The 20,122-nt window shown below is 44.4% G+C and overlaps 1 protein-coding gene across 1 annotated transcript; it reads right to left on the bottom strand.

Moving 5' to 3' along the window:
* Window positions 1-281: 281 nt before the first annotated feature.
* LOC133544936 (neuromedin-U receptor 1-like) lies at window positions 282-14,065 on the bottom strand. Its single transcript, XM_061890176.1, has 3 exons — window positions 13,384-14,065; window positions 11,595-11,828; window positions 282-780 (listed from the first exon to the last, which is right to left on the bottom strand). The coding sequence occupies exons 1-3, from the start codon at window positions 14,063-14,065 to the stop codon at window positions 443-445; spliced, it is 1,254 nt and encodes a 417-aa protein (XP_061746160.1). The 3' UTR covers window positions 282-442.
* Between the last annotated feature and the right edge of the window lie 6,057 nt (window positions 14,066-20,122).

Genomic DNA, 20,122 nt, shown 5'->3' with positions numbered 1-20,122 from the left:
AATCCGTTGCAGCCCTAACTCTTCCGGGCTACAATAGTGTCGAAGATGTCGAAAATGTGACTGGGCCGGCACGTTGGAGAGGCATACAAGACGGCAGGTTATAAAGGACGCTAAAGGCAGTGCTATCTCAGCATGCCCTAATTGTTATTGTCCGGGTGAAAACCGGGAGAATGATTGCCCCGGGAAATTATCGGTAGGGGCACTGATATTCGGGTGTTTCCCGGAAAGACCGCGAGAGTTGGCAAGTATGTTGCTAGGGCGGGAAAGCCATTCAAAGAAGGTGAAGTAATTAAAAAGTGCATGTTAGATTTTTTTAGGAAATCTTTTCTTGCGGCCCAGCCTAACCCAGTTTCTGCATCCAGTGGCCCCCCAGGTGAATTGAGTTTGAGACCCCTGCCTTAAATGCTTCGTACGAGTGCATGAATAAAACATTCATTTATGTTTAGCCTTCCCTGTTCAAGGCGATTTGCTTCAGAGTCCATTTAGAGCTGCCATGCGTTTTCCGACTCAAGCTCCGCCGGGTCATCTCTATGCTCGGTTGCGTCGGCCAGGGGTTTGCGAAACAGGTGATGTGGCTGAACATCTCCCTGAAGCGCGTGGACATGAGGTTGTAGAGGATGGGGTTGATGGCGGAGCTCAAGTAGAAGAAGACCCCCGATACCACGTGGACGTGCTCGAAGATCTCGACGTGCCGCTCCACGGTTGAGTCCATGTAGCTCCACATGAGGCGGTCCACGTGGAAGGGAGCCCAGCAGAAGCCGAACACGATCACCAACACACCTGCATGAATAAAACATATATTGGATCAAGTGGATGGAGCAAAAAGGGCTGGTCCTAGAATGCTGCTACACGACTGCTGAATGGATCTAGGAGAATCAATCAATGTTTATTTATATAGCCCTTAATCACAAATGTCTCAAAGAGCTGCATGAGCCACAACAACATCCGTGGATCAGCGCCCACATAAGGGCAAGGAAAAACTCACAACCCAAAGGGACGTCGATGGGAATGACCTTGGACAGGACCGCAAATGTGGGTAAGCCCCTCCCTCTGGGGGAGATCGGTGCAATGGACGTCGAGTGGGTCTAACATAATATTGTGAAAGTCCAGTCTATAGTGGCGCTAACATATTAGTGAGAGTCCAGTCCATAGTGGGGCCAGCAGGAGACCATCCCGAGCGGAGACGGGTCAGCAGCAAAGAGATCTCCCCAACTGATGCACATGCAAGCGGTTCACCCTTCATCCATTGCCACCCGACCTCTGTCCCCCGCCCCCCACTCCACAATTGACAGGGGGACAGGGGAGAAAAGAAAAGAAACGGCAGATCAACTGGTCTAAAAAGGGGGTCTATTTAAAGGCTAGAGTATACAAATGGGTTTTAAGATGGGATTTAAATGCTTCTACTGAGGTGGTATCTCTAACTGGAGGGCATTCCATTGAACTGGAGCCCGAATAGCTCTATAGCGCTCTAAGAAGAATATAATTTGTCTTTTGTACTTGTTTCTCCGCAGTGGGGATTAAATAGAATTATACATTTTTCCCCCTATATCCACAATCCTTATGTGAGACAAGAACACGTCTTTCTCTTTTCCGTGCCTTATAAATAGTGAAAACGAGAAAAAGATTTTTCAGAATGAAAAGATTTAAACATTATTGCTTTTAATTGGGTGAGTCAAATCACATGCTTTTTCAAACACTGTTTGTATACCATGTTATGTTTTTCTTACATGGTTGGACCAGGAAGAGGGCAGGTTGTATCGGTCGAAAGTAATGTACCGTATTTTCCGGACCATAGGACAAAGCAGATTATAAGGCTGATTATCGGTCCTGCTAGACACCGACCTCTATTTAATAATACAACTTTAACATTTCACAACCAAACAATTAAACAAGGTGACTCGGTAAATAATCTGGGTATTATCTTCAACCCAACTCTCTCGTTTGAGTCACACATTAAGAATGTTACTAAAACGGCCTTCTTTCATCTCCGTAATATCGCTAAAATTCGCTCCATTTTGTCCACTAGCGACGCCGAGATCATTATCCACGCGTTTGTTACGCCTCATCTCGATTACTGTAACGTATTATTTTCAGGTCTCGCTATGTCTACACTTAAAAGATTACAGTTGGTACAAAATGCGGCTGCTAGACTTTTGACAAGAACAAGAAAGTTTGATCACATTACGCCTGTACTGGCTCACCTGCACTGGCTTCCTGTGCACTTAAGATGTGACTTTAAGGTTTTACTACTTACGTATAAAATACCACACAGTCTAGTTCCAGCCTATCTTGCCGATTGTATTGTACCATATGTCCCGGCAAGAAATCTGCGTTCAAAAGACTCCGGCTTATTACTGATTCCCAGAGCCCAAAAAAAGTCTGCGGTCTATAGAGTGTTTTCCGTTCGGGCTCCAGTACTCTGGAATTCCCTCCCGGTAAAAGTTCGAGATGCCACCTAAGTAGAAGCATTTAAGTCTCACCTTAAAACTCATTTGTATACTCTAGCCTTTAAATAGACCCCCTTGTAAGACCAGTTGATCTGCCGTTTCTTTTCTTTTTCTCCTCTATCCCACTCTCCCTTGTGGAGGAGGTCTGGTACGGTGGCCGCGGATGAAGTACTGGCTGTCCAGAGTCGGAACCCAGGATGGATCGGTTGTCCAGAGTCGGGACCCAGGATTGAACGCTCGCCTGTGTATTGGCTGGGGACACATCTGCATTGCTGATCCGCCTCCGCTTGGGATGGTTTCCTGTTGGCCCCACTATGGACGGGACTCTCGCTACTGTGTTGGATCCACTTTAGACTGGACTCTCACGGTTGTGTTGGATCCACTATGGATTGAACTTTCACAGTATCATGTTAGACTCGCTTGACATCCATAGCTTTCGGTCCCCTGGGGGGGGGGGGGTTCTCATAGTCATCATTGTTACTGTCACCAACGTCCCACTGGGGGGAGTTTTCCTTGCCATTATGTGGGCTCTACCGAGGATGTCGTTTTGGTTTGTGCAGCCCATTGAGACACTGGTGATTTAGGGCTATATAGAAAAACATTGATCGATTGATTGATTGATTGATAAGGCGCACTGCCGATGAATGATGTATTTGTTTTCTATTTTCATATATTAGGCACACCTGTTATCCATCCATCCATTTTCTACCGCTTATTCCCTTTTGGGGTCGCGGGGGGCGCTGGCGCCTATCTCAGCTACAATCGGGCGGAAGGCGGGGTACACCCTGGACAAGTCGCCACCTCATCGTAGGGCCAACACAGATAGACAGACAACATTCACACACTAGGGACAATTTAGTGTTGCCAATCAACCTATCCCCAGGTGCATGTTTTTGGAGGTGGGAAGAAGTCGGAGTACCCGGAGGGAACCCACGCAGGGAACTCTAATAACTAAAGTTCCTTGGGTGAATAATGTATACTCGCTACACCGGTATGTTTTAGCGCTGTTATGGCGAGTTTACTGACAGATATAAGTAAGAACTTTACACAAATTTTTATTAGAAATGGCAACAGCTGAGGATGAATGAACCATAACAAGAAGATAGAGAAAAAGAAGAAGCTTATCGACTATGTTGTCGGCACAGACTACAAAGGCGAACTCACGCAATTTTTCAGGATTTATGCAGATCCCAAGTACAGATCAGCAGGTACCAGAAGGTAAGAAAAGTTGCTTTTGCATGACGTTGGAAACAAAACGCCAGATAATATGTCTTACCTTATACACATAGCTCGGTTGGTAAAGTGGCCGTGCCAGCAACTCAAGGGTTGCAGGTTCGATTCCGGCTTACGCCATCCTAGTCACTGCCGTTGTGTCCTTGGGCAAGACACTATACCCACTTGCTCCCAGTGCCACCCACACTGGTTTAAATGTAACTTAGATATTGGGTTTCACTATGTAAAGCGCTTTGAGTCAGTCGAGAAAAAGCGCTATATACATTTCGAAAGAAAAAAAATAATACTTGTATGTTTTTAATGTGCCGACAATCATTCAATCGGTGTGGCTTCATTGCTTACCAAAGTCGTGCTAAAACATTTTGATAGATTTTTGAGCGCCGTGTGTAATGTTCTATATTTTCAATGGAACATTTAAAATGTTGGTGTTGTTTACCTGAGACATATTGCAGTCCACATGTATCTCTTATGTTTGACTGCCATCTGGTCACCTTTGTGCCAAATAAAATAGCTTCGAGGCGGGAAATCTCAACCAAACTTATTCCTTAAATTAGGCACACCAGGTTATAAGGCGCACTGTCGAGTTTTGCGGCGAAAAAAAGGATTTTAAGTGCGCCTTATAGTCCGGAAAATATGATATATCAAAAATGTAATCAAACTACACTAATTATGACCGTGGACTTAAAAGCATTGTTGTATATGCTTTATTTGGCTTTTGTTCACTCAAAAGGCTGACCACACCAAAGACTAAGTCGCCTTTCTGTGTAGAACTTGAAGGAATGCTGAAACGTGTCTGCCAGGTGCATTGTTACAGGTTGGGGTAAGACAACTTAAGAAGGGGTCAGCCGGCATACATTTCACAATGATGGCAATTTGAAGAAAAGTACGGACCTCTCGTGTCAAATTGACTTTCGTAGAAAGGGACGGACCAAGCGAGAGGACTCAACAGTAATTTGCAGCAAAGATTGTGACTTTAAAGTATAGTGGAATTTCTGACCTTTATACCATATTTTGTGTCTGTTTTAGTCCAAAAAGAAAGTCTATCTAAAAGCCTCTGAACCACTTCTGAGCATATGTAGGGGAACGTTGAATTTGTGGTCGCTCTAACCATTCTACAAAATGTTTTGATTGTTTGTTATGACTAAGGGATTCAAGGTTGTTGGGGAGCAAGCAGTTGCAAAACAAGGAGACCTTGACACATGAGGGAAACATATAAAAAGCCAGTAGACCAATATTTGATAGGATTTGCATGACTTTCCATGACTCTTGATCCCCCGCATTGGCAATTCAATCCAACTTGTACTTTTTGATTTTAGGTAAATAAAACTTTTGTACTAAATCCACTTTGTTGCTGTTTAAGTTTCAGACCAATCCACCACATACAGGTGTGATCAAAATGATTCAACCCCCACACAATTTTGGTGTTTTAGCAAGTTGGACATTTATTCCGTATTTTGTTTATAGTCATATCAAAGAAAGATGTGTCAAATAGACAAATGCAACTTAAATTGTAACACTGTATTTTACAAAATACCCAAAAAGGACATTTTTCTTAATATCTTATTGACACAATTTTTCAATCCCCAGGTATTTTAGCCCATTCCTCTTGGGCAAAGGCCTCCAGTTCATTCATATTCTTGGGCTTGTGTGCTGCAACTGCCTTCTTCAATTCCCTCCACAGGTTTTCTATAGGATTTAGGTCTGGCGACTGTGAAGGCCACTCCAGAGTCTTCCGGCCCTTCTTCTGCAACCACTCTGATGTTGATTTGGAGGTATGCTTGGGATCCTTGTCCTGTTGGAAGGTCCAACGTCTCCCAAGCCTCAGCTTCGTCACTGACTTCATGACATTTGCAGCTAATATATCCTGCTAGGAAATAGAATTCATAATGCCTTGAACGCGCTGGAGATTCCCGGTACCTGAGGCAGAGAAACAGCCCCAGAGCATGATTGACCCCCCACCGTGCTTAACAGTAGGAGAGGTGTTCTTTTCTTTGTAAGCTTAATTTTTTCTCCTCCAGACATAACGTTGATTCATAGGCCCAAAGAGTTCCACTTTTGTCTCATCACTCTATAGAACAGTTTCCCAAAACCTTTGGGGTTTGTCCAGATGATTTTTGGCATACTAGAGTCTATTTTTCTTGTGCCTGGTAGTCAGAAGTGTGGTGCGCCTGGGAGTTCTGGCATGGAGGCCTTCATCTGGTAGTGCGCGCCTTATTGTCTGGGACGAAACCTGCATCCCCCCCTCTGCAATGTCCTGTTGTAGTTCCTCAGCTGTTACCCGGGGGTTTTTCACCACCGTACGCTTCAAATACCGGACAGCAGTTGCACACAGCATCCTCTTTCTACCACGCCCAGGTAGTGTTTCCACTTTGCCTTTAGCTTTAAACTTGCGAATTATGCTCCCAACTGTGTCTCTTGGAATGTGTAATATCTTTGCTATTTTCTTATATCCATATCCTTTCTTATGAAGAGAAATTACCTACTCTCTGGACTTCTTTGACTACTCCCTGGACTTCACCACGGTGCAAATACACCATTGACCATCTACAAGAAGCTGAGCGTCACAGTCTTTTTCAATCAGTTTAATCCTTGCTCGTTATGGTTCTAATCACATCTACAGGTGTTTTCAACACCTGATTGAAAAGACCTCATTCAAATTCTGTTCTTAAGAGTTATGATCTTCAAGAGGTTGTATAATTTTGTCAATGAGATATTAAGAGAAATGACACTGTTTGGTATGTTACAAAATATAATGTTGTAATTCAAGTTGCATTTGTCTATTTATCCATCCATCCATCCATTTTCTACCGCTTATTCCATTTTGGGGTCGCGGGGGGTGCTGGCGCCTATCTCAGCTACAATTTGTCTATTTAATGCATCTTTGTTTGATATGACTATAAACAAAATACGGAATAAATGTCCAACTTGCTAAAACACCAAAATTGTGTGGGGGTTGAATCATTTTGATCACAACTGTAAAATTGGCGTTGTCGGCAGGATGGTCTAGAACGCTATGGGTCAACATCCGCTCCCGGTCCCTCTCCCAGCCAGACAGAGGTTTGCACGCAAACATCTAAAGGTAAGCAATTTTGCTTGAAGTGTAAAAGCTGTCTGGAGATGATCGGGATTGGTAAGACTAATTACTTAACCTGTTTTTGATTAAAAAAAAAGCTAGGTCTAGCAGGTTCTCCAAAAAATACCTGGAATGGGGTATATTATGGTTGGATTGGGTTGTTTTATATGTCTTGTTTTAATAATAAAGGGAATTGTTAATAGAATTTGTTGTGGTTCAGGAGTGTGTTGCACAAACGATTGGAGACAAATCCATTTTTAAACCTCTCCCCCCCCTCCGGCAAAATGGCAAAGGTGGGTCTTTTTCTGCAAGTACGCCAGTTTAGCACAGTCTGGGTACAGCTAAAGTAAAGGCATTTTTAACTAGCTGGCGCTACATTTGACTATATAAAAAATTGTTACGTTTGCGAAGGTGCGACACATCTGTCTTGGTGGAAGCTGCTGCGGTAGAAAATCCTCATTTGTAGTGAGCTTTCCAGTGACTCCGGTAAAGGAGCATGACTGAGCTGAAGTTTGTCACGAGTTCTGATTAGTGGGCTGCAGTTAGACGGATGGAGATCGGGCCAAATACGGTAGAGCTTTGGCGAAACTTGGTGAAACTGTTTGGTACTGACCATCCATGTGAGCGTAGAGTCGGCGGGTGATGGCCAGTGATTCTTTGGAGCTTTAAGCTTGTGCCAAGTTGGTCAGGGAAGTAACGTAGGCGGGATCATCCCCGCATTACGAGCGAAATAGCTGCGTTTCGACACTGTTACAAATATGCGCCACACTTTGAACCCACACCAAACAAAAATGACAAACACATTTTGGGAGAACATCTGCACCGTGACACAAAATAAACACGACAGAACAAATAGCCAGAATCAAGTGATTATTACATTTTAACAGAATTGTAGATAGAACATGTTGAAATGGAAAGAAAGCAGATATTAACGGTAAATGAACAAGTTGATTAATAATCCATTTTTAGACATATTATATCCGTATATATAATACACTGTACACATATTAAGTATATTTTTGTATATATTCACAGATATGTTATATTTTACATTGCTATACCTGGTCTATTTATACCTGCATTGTCCTTTCCATCCTTACACTTTCCATCATTCTAACTAAGCTACTGTGTTCAACAATTTCCCTTGTGGATCATTAAAGTTTGTCTAAGTCTACGTCTGATGAAGAGAGGCAGTTGGTTTGGTTGAAATGTAGAGCTGGGTGTCTTCCGCATAACAGTGAAAATGTATTTTAAATTTATGGAAAATATTGCCAAGGGGAAGAATGTAAATGATGAAAAGCAGGGGACCGAGAACAGAGCCCTGGGGGACACCAGAGGAAAGGGGAGACGGAGGGGATTTAAATGAACGGAGTTGAACAGGTGTACTGGAGAGGAGGCTACGCCGGATAGTCCAACCTCGGATTCAGGAGGAACAGTGTGGTTTTCGTCCTGGTCGTGGAACTGTGGACCAGCTCTATACTCTCCGCAGGGTTCTTGAGGGTGCATGGGAGTTTGCCCAACCAGTCTACATGTGCTTCGTGGACTTGGAGAAGGCATTCGACCGTGTCCCTCGGGAAGTCCTGTGGGGAGTGCTCAGAGAGTATGGGGTATCGGACTGTCTTATTGTGGCGGTCCGCTCCCTGTACGATCAGTGCCAGAGCTTGGTCCGCATTGCCGGCAGTAAGTCGAACACATTTCCAGTGAGGGTTGGACTACGCCAAGGCTGTCCTTTGTCACCGATTCTGTTCATAACTTTTATGGACAGAACTTCTAGGCGCAGTCAAGGCGTTGAGGGGTTCCGGTTTGGTGACCGCAGGATTAGGTCTCTGCTTTTTGCAGATGATGTGGTCCTGATGGCTTCATCTGACCGGGATCTTCAGCTCTCCCTGGATCGGTTCGCAGCCGAGTGTGAAGCGACCGGAATGAGAATCAGCACCTCCAAGTCCGAGTCCATGGTTCTCGCCCGGAAAAGGGTGGAATGCCATCTACGGGTTGGGGAGGAGACCCTGCCCCAAGTGGAGGAGTTCAAGTACTTAGCAGTCTTGTTCACGAGTGGGGGAAGAGTGGATCGTGAGATCGACAGGCGGATCGGTGCGGCGTCTTCAGTAATGCGGACGTTGTACCGATCCGTTGTGGTGAAGAAGGAGCTGAGCCGGAAGGCAAAGCTCTCAATTTACCGGTCAATCTACGTTCCCATCCTCACCTATGGTCATGAGCTTTGGGTCATGACCGAAAGGATAATATCACGGGTACAAGCGGCCGAAATGAGTTTCCTCCGCCGTGTGGCGGGGCTCTCCCTTAGAGATAGGGTGAGAAGCTCTGCCATCCGGGAGGAACTCAAAGTAAAGGCGCTGCTCCTTCACATCGAGAGGAGCCAGATGAGGTGGTTCGGGCATCTGGTCAGGAGGCCACCCGAACGCCTCCCTAGGGAGGTGTTTAGGGCACGTCCAACCGGTAGGAGGCCACGGGGAAGACCCAGGACACGTTGGGAAGACTATGTCTCCCGGCTGGCCTGGGAACGCCTCGGGATCCCCCGGGAAGAGCTAGACGAAGTGGCTGGGGAGAGGGAAGTCTGGGTTTCCCTGCTTAGGCTGTTGCCCCCGCGACCCGACCTCGGATAAGCGGAAGAAGATGGATGGATGGATGGATGGAGTTGAACAAACAGAGTGCGGTCGGAGAGATATGATCCAAACCAGTGAAGGGGTGTGCTTGTGATGCCAATACTGTGCAATCTATGGAGGAGGACAGTGTGTGAAATGGTGTCAAAGGCTGCAGTGAGATCTAAGAGGATTAGGATAGTGAGAAGACCAAAATCAGCTGCCAGGAGGAGATCGTTTGTGATTTTTACTAGTGCTGTGTCAGTGCTGTGCAGGGGGCGGAAACCAGACTGCAATTGTTCATGTAGGTTTATGAACTGAAGTTGGGAGGAGACAGTTTTTTCAAGATTTTTTGAGATAAATGGCAGATTGGGGGAGTAAACCAGGGTGCAGAATTGTGAGCTGTGATTTCTCCAGATTCTCTGAACCTTTTGACGAAAATACGGACCGTAGATGCTGAATCCCCTAAATTCTTTGCAATAGCTGGTTGAAAAAATGTGAATCCCAAACAATTTGCTCACGCATTTGTTCACAAAGTGGTGACCCTCGGCTCCATCCTTGTTTGTGAATGACTGAGCATTTCATGGAAGCTGCTTTTATACCCAATCATGGCACCCACCTTTTCCCAATTATCCTGTTTACCTGCAGAATGTTCCAAATAAGTGTTTGATGAGCATTTCTCAACTTCCTCAGTCTTTTTTGCCACTTGTGCCCGCTTTTTTGAAACATGTTGCAGGCATCAAATTCCCTAATGAGCTGACATTTGCAAAAAATAACGTTTTCCATTTCGAACATTAAAGGGGAACATTATCACCAAACCTATGCAAGCGTCAATATATACCTTGATGTTGCAGAAAAAGGACCATGTATTTTTTTAACCGATTTCCGAACTCTAAATGGGTGAATTTTGGCAAATTAAACGCCTTTCTGTTTATCGGTCTTTTAGCGACGACGTCAGAACGTGACGTCACCGAGGTAACACACCCGCCATATTCATTTTCACATTACAAACACCAGGTCTTAGCTCTGTTATTTTCCGTTTTTTCGGCTATTTTTTGGAACCTTGGAGACATCATGCCTCGTCTGTGTGTTGTCGGAGGGTGTAACAACACTAACAGGGAGGGATTCAAGTTGCACCACTGGCAAGAAATCTGCCGCCAGACCCCCATTGAATGTGCCAGAGTGTCTCCACATTTGACCGGCGATGCTAAGACAGACATGGCACAGAGATGTATGGATAACCTGCAGATGCATTTGCAACCATTAAGTCAACAAAATCACAAAGGTGAGTTTTGTTGATGTTGTTGACTTATGTGCTAATCAGACATATTTGGTCACGGCATGACTGCCAGCTAATCGATGCTAACATGCTACGCTAATCGATGCTAACATGCTATTTACGCTAGCTGTATGTACATTTGAAACTAGATACCCACATTTAATGCGAAACAAACACTTACCAATCGACAAATTTAAGTTGCTCCAGTGTCACAAGATGCGAAAGTCCCGATCGTTTGGTCCGCACATTTTACCGGCGATGCTAATAAGGCAGCCATGCTATGGGCCACTTCATTAGGTACACCCACGCTATGGCCGAATGGCACGAATAGCTATTCGCTCAACAGCTTCAATTTGTTCTTCAATTTCGTTTTCGCTATCTGCCTCCATACTCCGACCATCCGTTTCAATACATGCATAATCTGTTGAATCGCTTAAGCTGCTGAAATCCGCGTCTGAATCCGAGCTAATGTCGCTATATCTTGCTGTGGTAACCGCCATGTTGTTTGTATTGGCAGCCCTGTATGACGTCACAGGGAAATGGACGGTGGGTTTACGGATAGCGAAAGTCAGGCACTTTAAAGGTTTTTTTAGGGATATTCCGGGAGGTGTAAAATTTTGTAAAAAACTTCGACAAATAAAACAAGCCACTGGGAACTGATTTTTATTGTTTTTAACCCTTTTGAAATTGTGATAATGTGCCCCTTTAAGTATCTTGTCTTTGCAGTCAATTCAATTAAAAATAGGTTGAAAGGGATTTGCTAATCATTGTATTCTGTTTTTATTTACCATTTGCACAAAGTGCCAACTTCAATGGTTTTGGGTTTTGAACATATTGTAATTATCGAAATCCAGGTTATGTACTGCATTTACCACTGTGACCAACTATTTCTGATGTTCTGTTGCTATTTAACAAAAGCTTTCCGCAGTTTCTAGTGTTATTTTTTTTACAGTGTTTATACCTACACAGCATTTTGGTGACTTGAAAGTTGCGTTTGTTCAGCTTCAGCCTGTGGGATCTGCTAAGGGTTTCCGGTCCGAAGCTGCACCGGTCATCCACCACGGTCATCATCCTTTCCCTGTGCAGCTGCAAGCCGATAAGGAGGTAGAGGATGCTAATGATCAGCATGGGCAGGATGAAGAAGGCCAACGTGGAGATCAGGATGATCAGGTTGTACATCCACTTGGGCTTGATCAAATCTGAGGGTTGAAACGTGACAGTAAATCAGTGTTTTTTAACCACTAGTTGTGCCGTGAGATACAGTCTAGTGTGCCTATTTGGGTTAAAAATATTTTTTGCAAACCAGTAATTATAGTCTGCAAATGATGTGCTTTGGAGATGTCGGAAACAGTGGGAGGCAGGGTGCAGGTAAAAAGGTGTCTAATGGTTAATCCAAAAATAAATAAAAGGTCAATGCCCCTAAGAAAAGGCATTGAAGCTTAGGGGAGGCTATGCAGAACAAAACTCAAACTGAACCGGCTACAAAGTAAACAAAAAAAAGAATGCTGGACGACCGCAAAGACTTACTGTGGAGCAAAGACAGCGTCCGCAATGTATGATAACAGCAACTGGAATATTCTTGATCGCTAAAACAAAGTAGATGCGGGAAATATCGCTCAAAGGAAGACATGAAACTGCTACAAAAAGAGAAAAAGCCACCAAAACGTCACCACCTGCTGCCATCTTGTGGTTAGTAAGCTCAGTTTCCCTTGTTGGTGCAGCAGACCTGTCTCTTACGTTTGGTCTTCCTCAGAGTTCCTGTGTTTCCTGTGGGCGTGCACAGCTGGATCTAATTTCACCAGCACTATTTTAGCAGCACCTGGCCAGCTGGATGGCACTCGGCTATTCCACTCCTTGACTGTGTTTGGATGAAAACTCCTAGACTCCTTGTATTTTTGCCTCAAACCTGCTTGACTATTCCCTGTGCCATCCAGCGTGGTATGTACCTCGTAGTTTGCACGTCTTGCAACTTCGACCCGAGTTTTAGTTAGTTTGTGGTTTAGCTTTAGTTCTTTTTATCTCGGTGCCTTTTTGTTAGATTCAAGTATTTACTTTCCTTTTTGTGAAGTAAAGAACAGTTTACTCGCAATTCCATCTGCATCATTGGGTTCCTCTGTTCCACTGCTAGTTGAACTGTGACACAAAATAGGAGCCCAAGACAAGAACTAAAACACTACAACACAGGAAAACAGCAAAAAAATAAATCAAAATAAGTCACAGGTCGTGACAGTACATCAACTTTAAATAAATGATAAATGGGTTGTACTTGTATAGCGCTTTTCTACCTTCAAGGTACTCAAAGCGCTTTGACACTACTTCCACATTTACCCATTCACACACACATTCACACACTGATGGAGGGAGCTGCCATGCAAGGCGCCAACCAGCACCCATCAGGAGCAAGGGTGAAGTGTCTTGCTCAGGACACAACGGACGTGACGAGGTTGGTTCTAGGTGGGATTTGAACCAGTGACCCTCGGGTTGCGCACGGCCACTCTTCCACTGCGCCACGCCGTCCCTAACTTTATGACAAGAGCTACATCGATGCATGCTTGGTTGTGGTTTAAAGTCATATCCAACAATTGTGACAATGACTTTTTACTTGTCAACCGAATTTCGTTTTTTTAATGATTGCGTGCCTTCGGGTTTTTCGACGCAAAAAATATGCCTTGGCTCATAAAAGGATGAAAAACACTGCAGTAGATGATTGGGTTTACCGTACTTTGAGTAGTTTAAGAGAAGTTCTATACGTACGGCAGACGGCAGAGCGGGGGAAGTGTCGTCCGAACCTCGGCGGCAGAACCGCGATCCCGTGCAGGCTGGTGTTCGGCACGGAGCACAGCATGGAGAGCAACCACAGCACCAAGATGACCCTCTTGACGTGCGAGGACGTGGTCATGTGCCTGACCTTCAGGGGGTGCACCACCGCCAGGTAGCGCTCCACGCTGAGCGCCGTCACGTTGAGGATGGAGGCGAAGCAGACGGTCTCGAACAGGAAGACCTTGAAGTTGCAGCCTCCCTCGCCAAGCAGGAAGGGGTAGTTCTGCCACATCTCGTAGAGCTCCAGGGGCATGCCCAGCAGCAGCACCATCAGGTCCGACACGGCCAGGCTCAGCAGATAGTAGTTGGTGGGCGTCTGCATGGCCTTGTAGCGCAGGATGACCGTGCAGGTGAGGGCGTTCCCCAGGACGCCCACCAGGAAGATGACCAGGTAGGTGACACAGACCGGGAGGAAAACCGGGGACCTCAATGGCCCGAGTTGCCTGGCGAGATATTCCTCCTCACTCAGGCACATTTCCTCCACTTCCTGCTCGGTGGCGTTCTCCAGTAACCAGGAGATGTTCATTCCGCACAGCACCGCTGCGTCTGGACACCCGGCATCACTGAAGAAATCAGTTCTGAAAAGACTTGCTCGGGAACAGTTGAGCAGCGGCATCCTTCCTGTCTTCCAAAAACAATAACACAAGGAGAGAGACGATACTTTAAACATATTATTCTGAGAAGGTTTAAGTAGCTCCAGAGTGCATGGCAGTTTTGACCTTGTTCGCTACTATTTCCTATTTTGGTGCTCTTATTTTGGTTCTACTTCCTGTTGCATTCCTTGTTTCGCTGCACCTTCGGGACGAACAAAGTACCAATGTGAGGTAAAAGTGGTATTTATTAATAAATGAACAAAAAGCGAGAGCAATGTGGAAGTGCCGTGACCGGACAGGTTATGACCAAACAAAGCAAAATGCTGAACACTTACGGGAAATGTGGAGCAGACAGCATCCACACTCCTTTGAGTCACACATTAAAAGCGTTACTAAAACGGCCTTCTTTCATCTCCGTAATATCGCTAAAATTCGCTCCATTTTGTCCACTAAAGACGCCGGGATCATTATCTATGTGTTTGTTACGCCTCGTCTCGATTACTGTAACGTATTATTTTCGGGTCTCCCCATGTCTAGCATTAAAAGATTACAGTTGGTACAAAATGCGGCTGCTAGACTTTTGACAAGAACAAGAAAGTTTGATCACATTACGCCTGTACTGGCTCACCTGCACTGGCTTCCTGTGCACTTAAGATGTGACTTTAAGGTTTTACTAATAACGTATAAAATACTACACGGTCTAGCTCCATCCTATCTTGCCGATTGTATTGTACCATATGTCCCGGCAAGAAATCTGCGTTCAAAAGACTCCGGCTTATTAGTGATTCCTAGAGCCCGAAAAAAGTCTGCGGGCTATAGAGCGTTTTCCGTTCGGGCTCCAGTACTCTGGAATGCCCTCCCGGTAAAAGTTTGAGATGCTACCTCAGTAGAAGCATTTAAGTCTCACCTTAAAACTCATCTGTATACTCTAGCCTTTAAATAGACCTCCTTTTTAGACCAGTAGATCTGCCGCTTCTTTTCTTTCTCCTATGTCCCCCCTTCCCTTGTGGAGGGGGTCCGGTCCGATGACCATGGATGAAGTACTGGCTGTCCAGAGTCGGGACCCAGGATGGACCGCTCGCCTGTGTATCGGTTGGGGACATCTCTACGCTGCTGATCCGCCTCCACTTGAGATGGTCTCCTGTGGACGGGACTCTCGCTGCTGTCTTGGATCCGCTTTGAACTGAACTCTCGCGGCTGTGTTGGAGCCACTATGGATTGAACTTTCACAGCATCATGTTAGACCCGCTCGACATCCATTGCTTTCGGTCCCCTAGAGGGGGGGGTTGCCCACATCTGAGGTCCTCTCCAAGGTTTCTCATAGTCAGCATTGTCACTGGCGTCCCACTGGGTGTGAGTTTTCCTTGCCCTTTTGTGGGTTCTTCCGAGGATGTTTTAGTCGTAATGATTTGTGCAGTCCTTTGAGACATTTGTGATTTGGGGCTATATAAATAAACATTGATTGATTGATTGACATACGAGTGTACTTGCGCTGAGCATCAACAAAGGATCGTCTATGGCAGGGGTGTCAAACTAATTTTAGATCAGGGGCCACACGCCGAAAAATCTACTCCCAAGTGGGCCGGACTGGTAAAATCACGGCACTATCACTTAAAAATAGAGACAATTTTAGATTGTTTTCTTTCTTTAAAAATAGAACAGGCACATTCTGAAAATGTACAAATCATAATTGTGGAAGTCACTTCCTTGCGGTCCCACCGTGCAATTTTAATAAGGTTGTCATTTAGAGTCTTGAGTTTGTTTGTGTACTTCCTGATTAGTTTTTTGTCACCATGGCGACTTGATTTGTTCACCTGCTTATTTGCACACCTGTTTTAATCAGAGACGCTATATAACCTGCCCTTTTCGTTTTCTTGTATTTTGATGTTTGGACTCGATAGCCTCCTCGCTTAGCCTCTTTGTTTCATGTTGTATATTCGCTAAAGCTACCGCGCTTAGCCACCTTTTGTTCCCCTAGCTCTTATGCTAGGTAGCTCTTTGTTTTATCTTTTGGTACCCAGTGTTTTTGTTATTAGTCTGTTTTTTAGTTAAATAAATCATTATCTCTTACCTCCACGCTGTGTCCGTTGCCCGACTGCATCTTGGTGCCAATGGTGCTCTTCCAGGATGCAGTCGGGAAACGGACACAGCGTGGAGGTAAGAGATAATGATTTATTTAACTAACAAACAGACTGATAACAAAAACACTGGGTACCAAAAGACAAAGCAAGGTAGCTAGCATAAGAGCTAGGGCAGGGGTAGGGAACCTATGGCTCTAGAGCCAGATGTGGCTCTTTTGATGACTGCACCTGGCTCTCAGATAAATCTGAGCTGACATTGCTTAACATGGTAAATAATGAATAATTCCGCTGGCAATCACAGTGTCAAAAAAAACGTTCAAAATATAAAACATTCTCATGCTTTTTAATCCATCCATCCGTTTCCTACCGCACCTGTTCAAGAAGTCGCATTAATGGTAAGAAGTATTTTATTTTTTGTTGGTTAGCTTCAGAATAACCATGTTATTAAAATGAATAAGAGACTTATTATAAATGTTGGTCTAACTTAAAAATGCACGCATTTAGTTGTATTCAGTCTTAAAAAAAATATTATATGGCTCTCACAGAAATACTTTTTAAAATATTTGGCTTGTATGGCTCTCTCAGCCAAAAAGGTTCCCGACCCCTGAGCTAGGGGAACAAAAGGCGGCTAAGCGCGGTAGCATTAGCGAATATACAACATGAAACAAAGAGGCTAAGCGAGGAGGCTATCGAGTCCAAACATCAAAATACGAACGCCACTGGTTGCGTGAAAGCCAACACTACGAGGCCAGGCCGAGAAAACAAAAAGGGCAGGTTATATAGAGTCTCAAATGAAAACAAAAGTTTTATGTTCTAGTAGAACGTGACTTTCCAGTCACGTCCGTATCTTCTCTTCCCTCCTGCTCCCGGCTACTGTTAAAGAGAACAGATGATTAGATTAACACGTACCACCTGTGAAATCTAATCACCTGCCAGCAGTGTCTCGCCATCAGCACTGCCACGCCCCCGTTTGATGGTGCTCTGTCCTCAGTACCATGGACAGAGGTGGTGACTTTTGCTCTTGCTGGCTACATCTCCCTCCACAATAATGTTGTTGGCTTGAACCCGCTTTTCATCGGCAGCAAGTTCTGCCAGCACCTCGGTTGGCAGCATGCCAGGACACGCCCCTGCCCGTGCTGGGCGCCTCACGCCCACGTGACAGCAAAGTTGCAGGCAATCATCAATCAGCGCACCTGGTTCTAATCATTACAAGCAGCATAAAGACAGACAGGATGGAGCCTACGCCGGAACTTAGTTTTTCTTCGCAGTAAGCATCCCGTCTCTGGCTTCCCTCCCACGTACTTGCTCTCTCCTTGTCTTCCTAGTTTCCCGTGTATCATGTCCTTTGTGTTCTCCACCGTGTCCTTCTTGTTCCCCGTGTTCGAGTTGTGTATCTCGACTTCTCTCTGGATTCTGGACTGCCTCCCTCGATCCTCGACCCTCGCTTGGACACGGACCTCGTTGCTTCTCTCCAGCCCCCGACCACTTGCCCAAGTAAGTGTTGGATTAATTGTAAATAAGTTATCTCGTTTTATTCAAATATGATTGTTTTGTGCATTGAGAAGACAAGTAGAAAGGAAACTTGGTGTTGGATTGAATTTAGGTTGACCTACCCACTTAAACGAGGAATTTGCAGATGGGCCAGAGCAATGCAGGAAGTTGCTAATCCTTTTATTGCTATGTATTTGCCTGTGTTTAGTTCTCACCATAGGGGTTAGGTATCCCGCACAGCTGTAAATCCCCCTCCCTGAGTGTGAAGTGAAGTGAAGTGAATTATATTTATATAGCGCTTTTCTCTAGTGACTCAAAGCGCTTCACATAGTGAAACCCAATATCTAAGTTACATTTAAACCAGTGTGGGTGGCACTGGGAGCAGGTGGGTAAAGTGTCTTGCCCAAGGACACAACGGCAGTGACTAGGATGGCGGAAGCGGGAATCGAACCTGTAACCCTCAAGTTGCTGGCAAGCCACTCTACCAACCGAGCTATACCGCAGCTGTGTGTGTGTGTGTGTGTGTGTGTGTGTGTGTGTGTGTGTGTGTGTGTGTGTGTGTGTGTGTGTGTGTGTGTGTGTGTGTGTGTGTGTGTGTGTGTGTGTGTGTGTGTGTGTGTGTGTGTGTGTGTGTACTGCAGGGCTCCCCTAAATAAATTAAAAAGGCGAGGAGGCTGGAGAAAGTTTCAGAGTAAATTAGGAGCCTGTAACTGACAACTTGCTCCAGTTTCTCTCCTCGTACGTGAAAAGCAATCACTGGTCTGTCTTCTATTCTCTGTTTTTGTGTCTTTTTAATGTCTCATGGTATTTGACCCTGACATTAACTTGGTCCTTCGAGCCGGATACCAATATACCTGAGGATTCCAGCGGACGTCAGCGGAGATCCAGAAAGACCGTGGCCAGGGCAGGACCTTTCTAGGAGGATTCCTAAGCAACCCTTTTCAAAGGCTGGTTGTCAGCTCGTCCGTTGGAGTCCAACGGTTGACGGTATTCCGAAGAAGAGGTGAAGACAGCCAGTGGGTAAGATAATCTTTTTCTTGCTAAAAAACCGGTGTAACGATGCATGGAAAAGCGTGTGACTAAGGGTTGCGACGCATAGACAAACCCTGTAAATCCTAGGCTCCAACAGGTAAAATAGATAGGTAAGACACCTCCACTGGGGAATAATCTCCAGTAGAAGCGACGTGTACCACGATAATACATTTTAACCACCATCTTACAACGTGACAACAGTCATCCTTAAAAGTGCGGCCCTGTAGCGGACGACGGATTACTCCAAATTGATTAAAATGGGGAAAAGGACACAGTAAGAATAAACCTCGAGATGAACTAAAGTGTAAAGATTGGAAAGTAATCAAAAAACAGGATCCTGATAGAATCAAATGTTTAAACAAATGGATAAAAGATTACAAATTTGAGGGACAATTAAAAACAACCAAACTAGTGGAACCTAGAGGCGCCATAAAAACTAAAACAAAAGGCAATCTTAAAAAGATTAAAGGGCCAGAGAGAAGGGAGAGAGAGAGAGACTAAGGGGGTTGAGAAGGTGTTAAATTGCAGGAAGGAGGATGATGAGATGGGGCTCTGCTACAGGCAGAAGAGAGAGAATGAGGAAAAAGTAGATATAAGATGGTTATAAAAAGGTAAAAAGAAGGTAACAAGGATGTAACAGAAGGCAAAAAGAAGGTAAAAAAGTAGATATAAGATGGTTAAAAAAGACAGCAACAACAACAACAGTGTTGGCGTTGTGGCAGAAAAGGACATTTTGCAGGAAACTGTCCTCAGAGAAAAAATAAAATAACAAAGTAACTCGGCATGACTGTTAAAAGACGACACCAATTAGTCATGTTGTCAGCGAATGCCAATAGTGGTAAGATCGCTGCAAACTTGTTTGTTTGTTTGTTTAAGTGTGTATCTTTCCAGGTCCAAATTGTGTAAAACCCCCGGAGGTTCGAATAAAATTAAAATAGGAAAAAAATCTCAAAGTGCTAAAGTGAGATAAAAGTAAAAATAGATGAAAAAATGAGAAGAAATCAATAAGAATTAATGCAAAATGTAATAAACTAAAGCGTACAACAGAGATAATGTGTATTGAAATAAGATATGAAGAAAATGTAGAGTGAAGATATACATGTATGTTTGGGTATATAAATAGCGCTGTTATATATGCATATATGTATATATATATATATATATATATATATATATATATATATATATATATATATCCATCCATCCATTTGCTACCGCTTATTCCCTTTCGGGGTCGCGGGGGGCGCTGGCGCCTAACTCAGCTACAATCGGGCGGAAGGCGGGGTACACCCTGGACAAGTCGCCACCTCATCGCAGGGCCAACACAGATAGACAGACAACATTCACAATCACATTCACACACTACGGCCAATTTATATATATATATATATATATATATATATATATATATATATATATATATATATATATATATATATATATATATATATATATATATATATATATGTATATGTA

Source organism: Nerophis ophidion, linkage group LG28 (assembly GCF_033978795.1).
Source record: "Nerophis ophidion isolate RoL-2023_Sa linkage group LG28, RoL_Noph_v1.0, whole genome shotgun sequence".
In the NCBI taxonomy this organism is placed as follows: Eukaryota; Metazoa; Chordata; class Actinopteri; order Syngnathiformes; family Syngnathidae; genus Nerophis; species Nerophis ophidion.
This window is presented reverse-complemented; position numbering and strand designations above follow the sequence as displayed.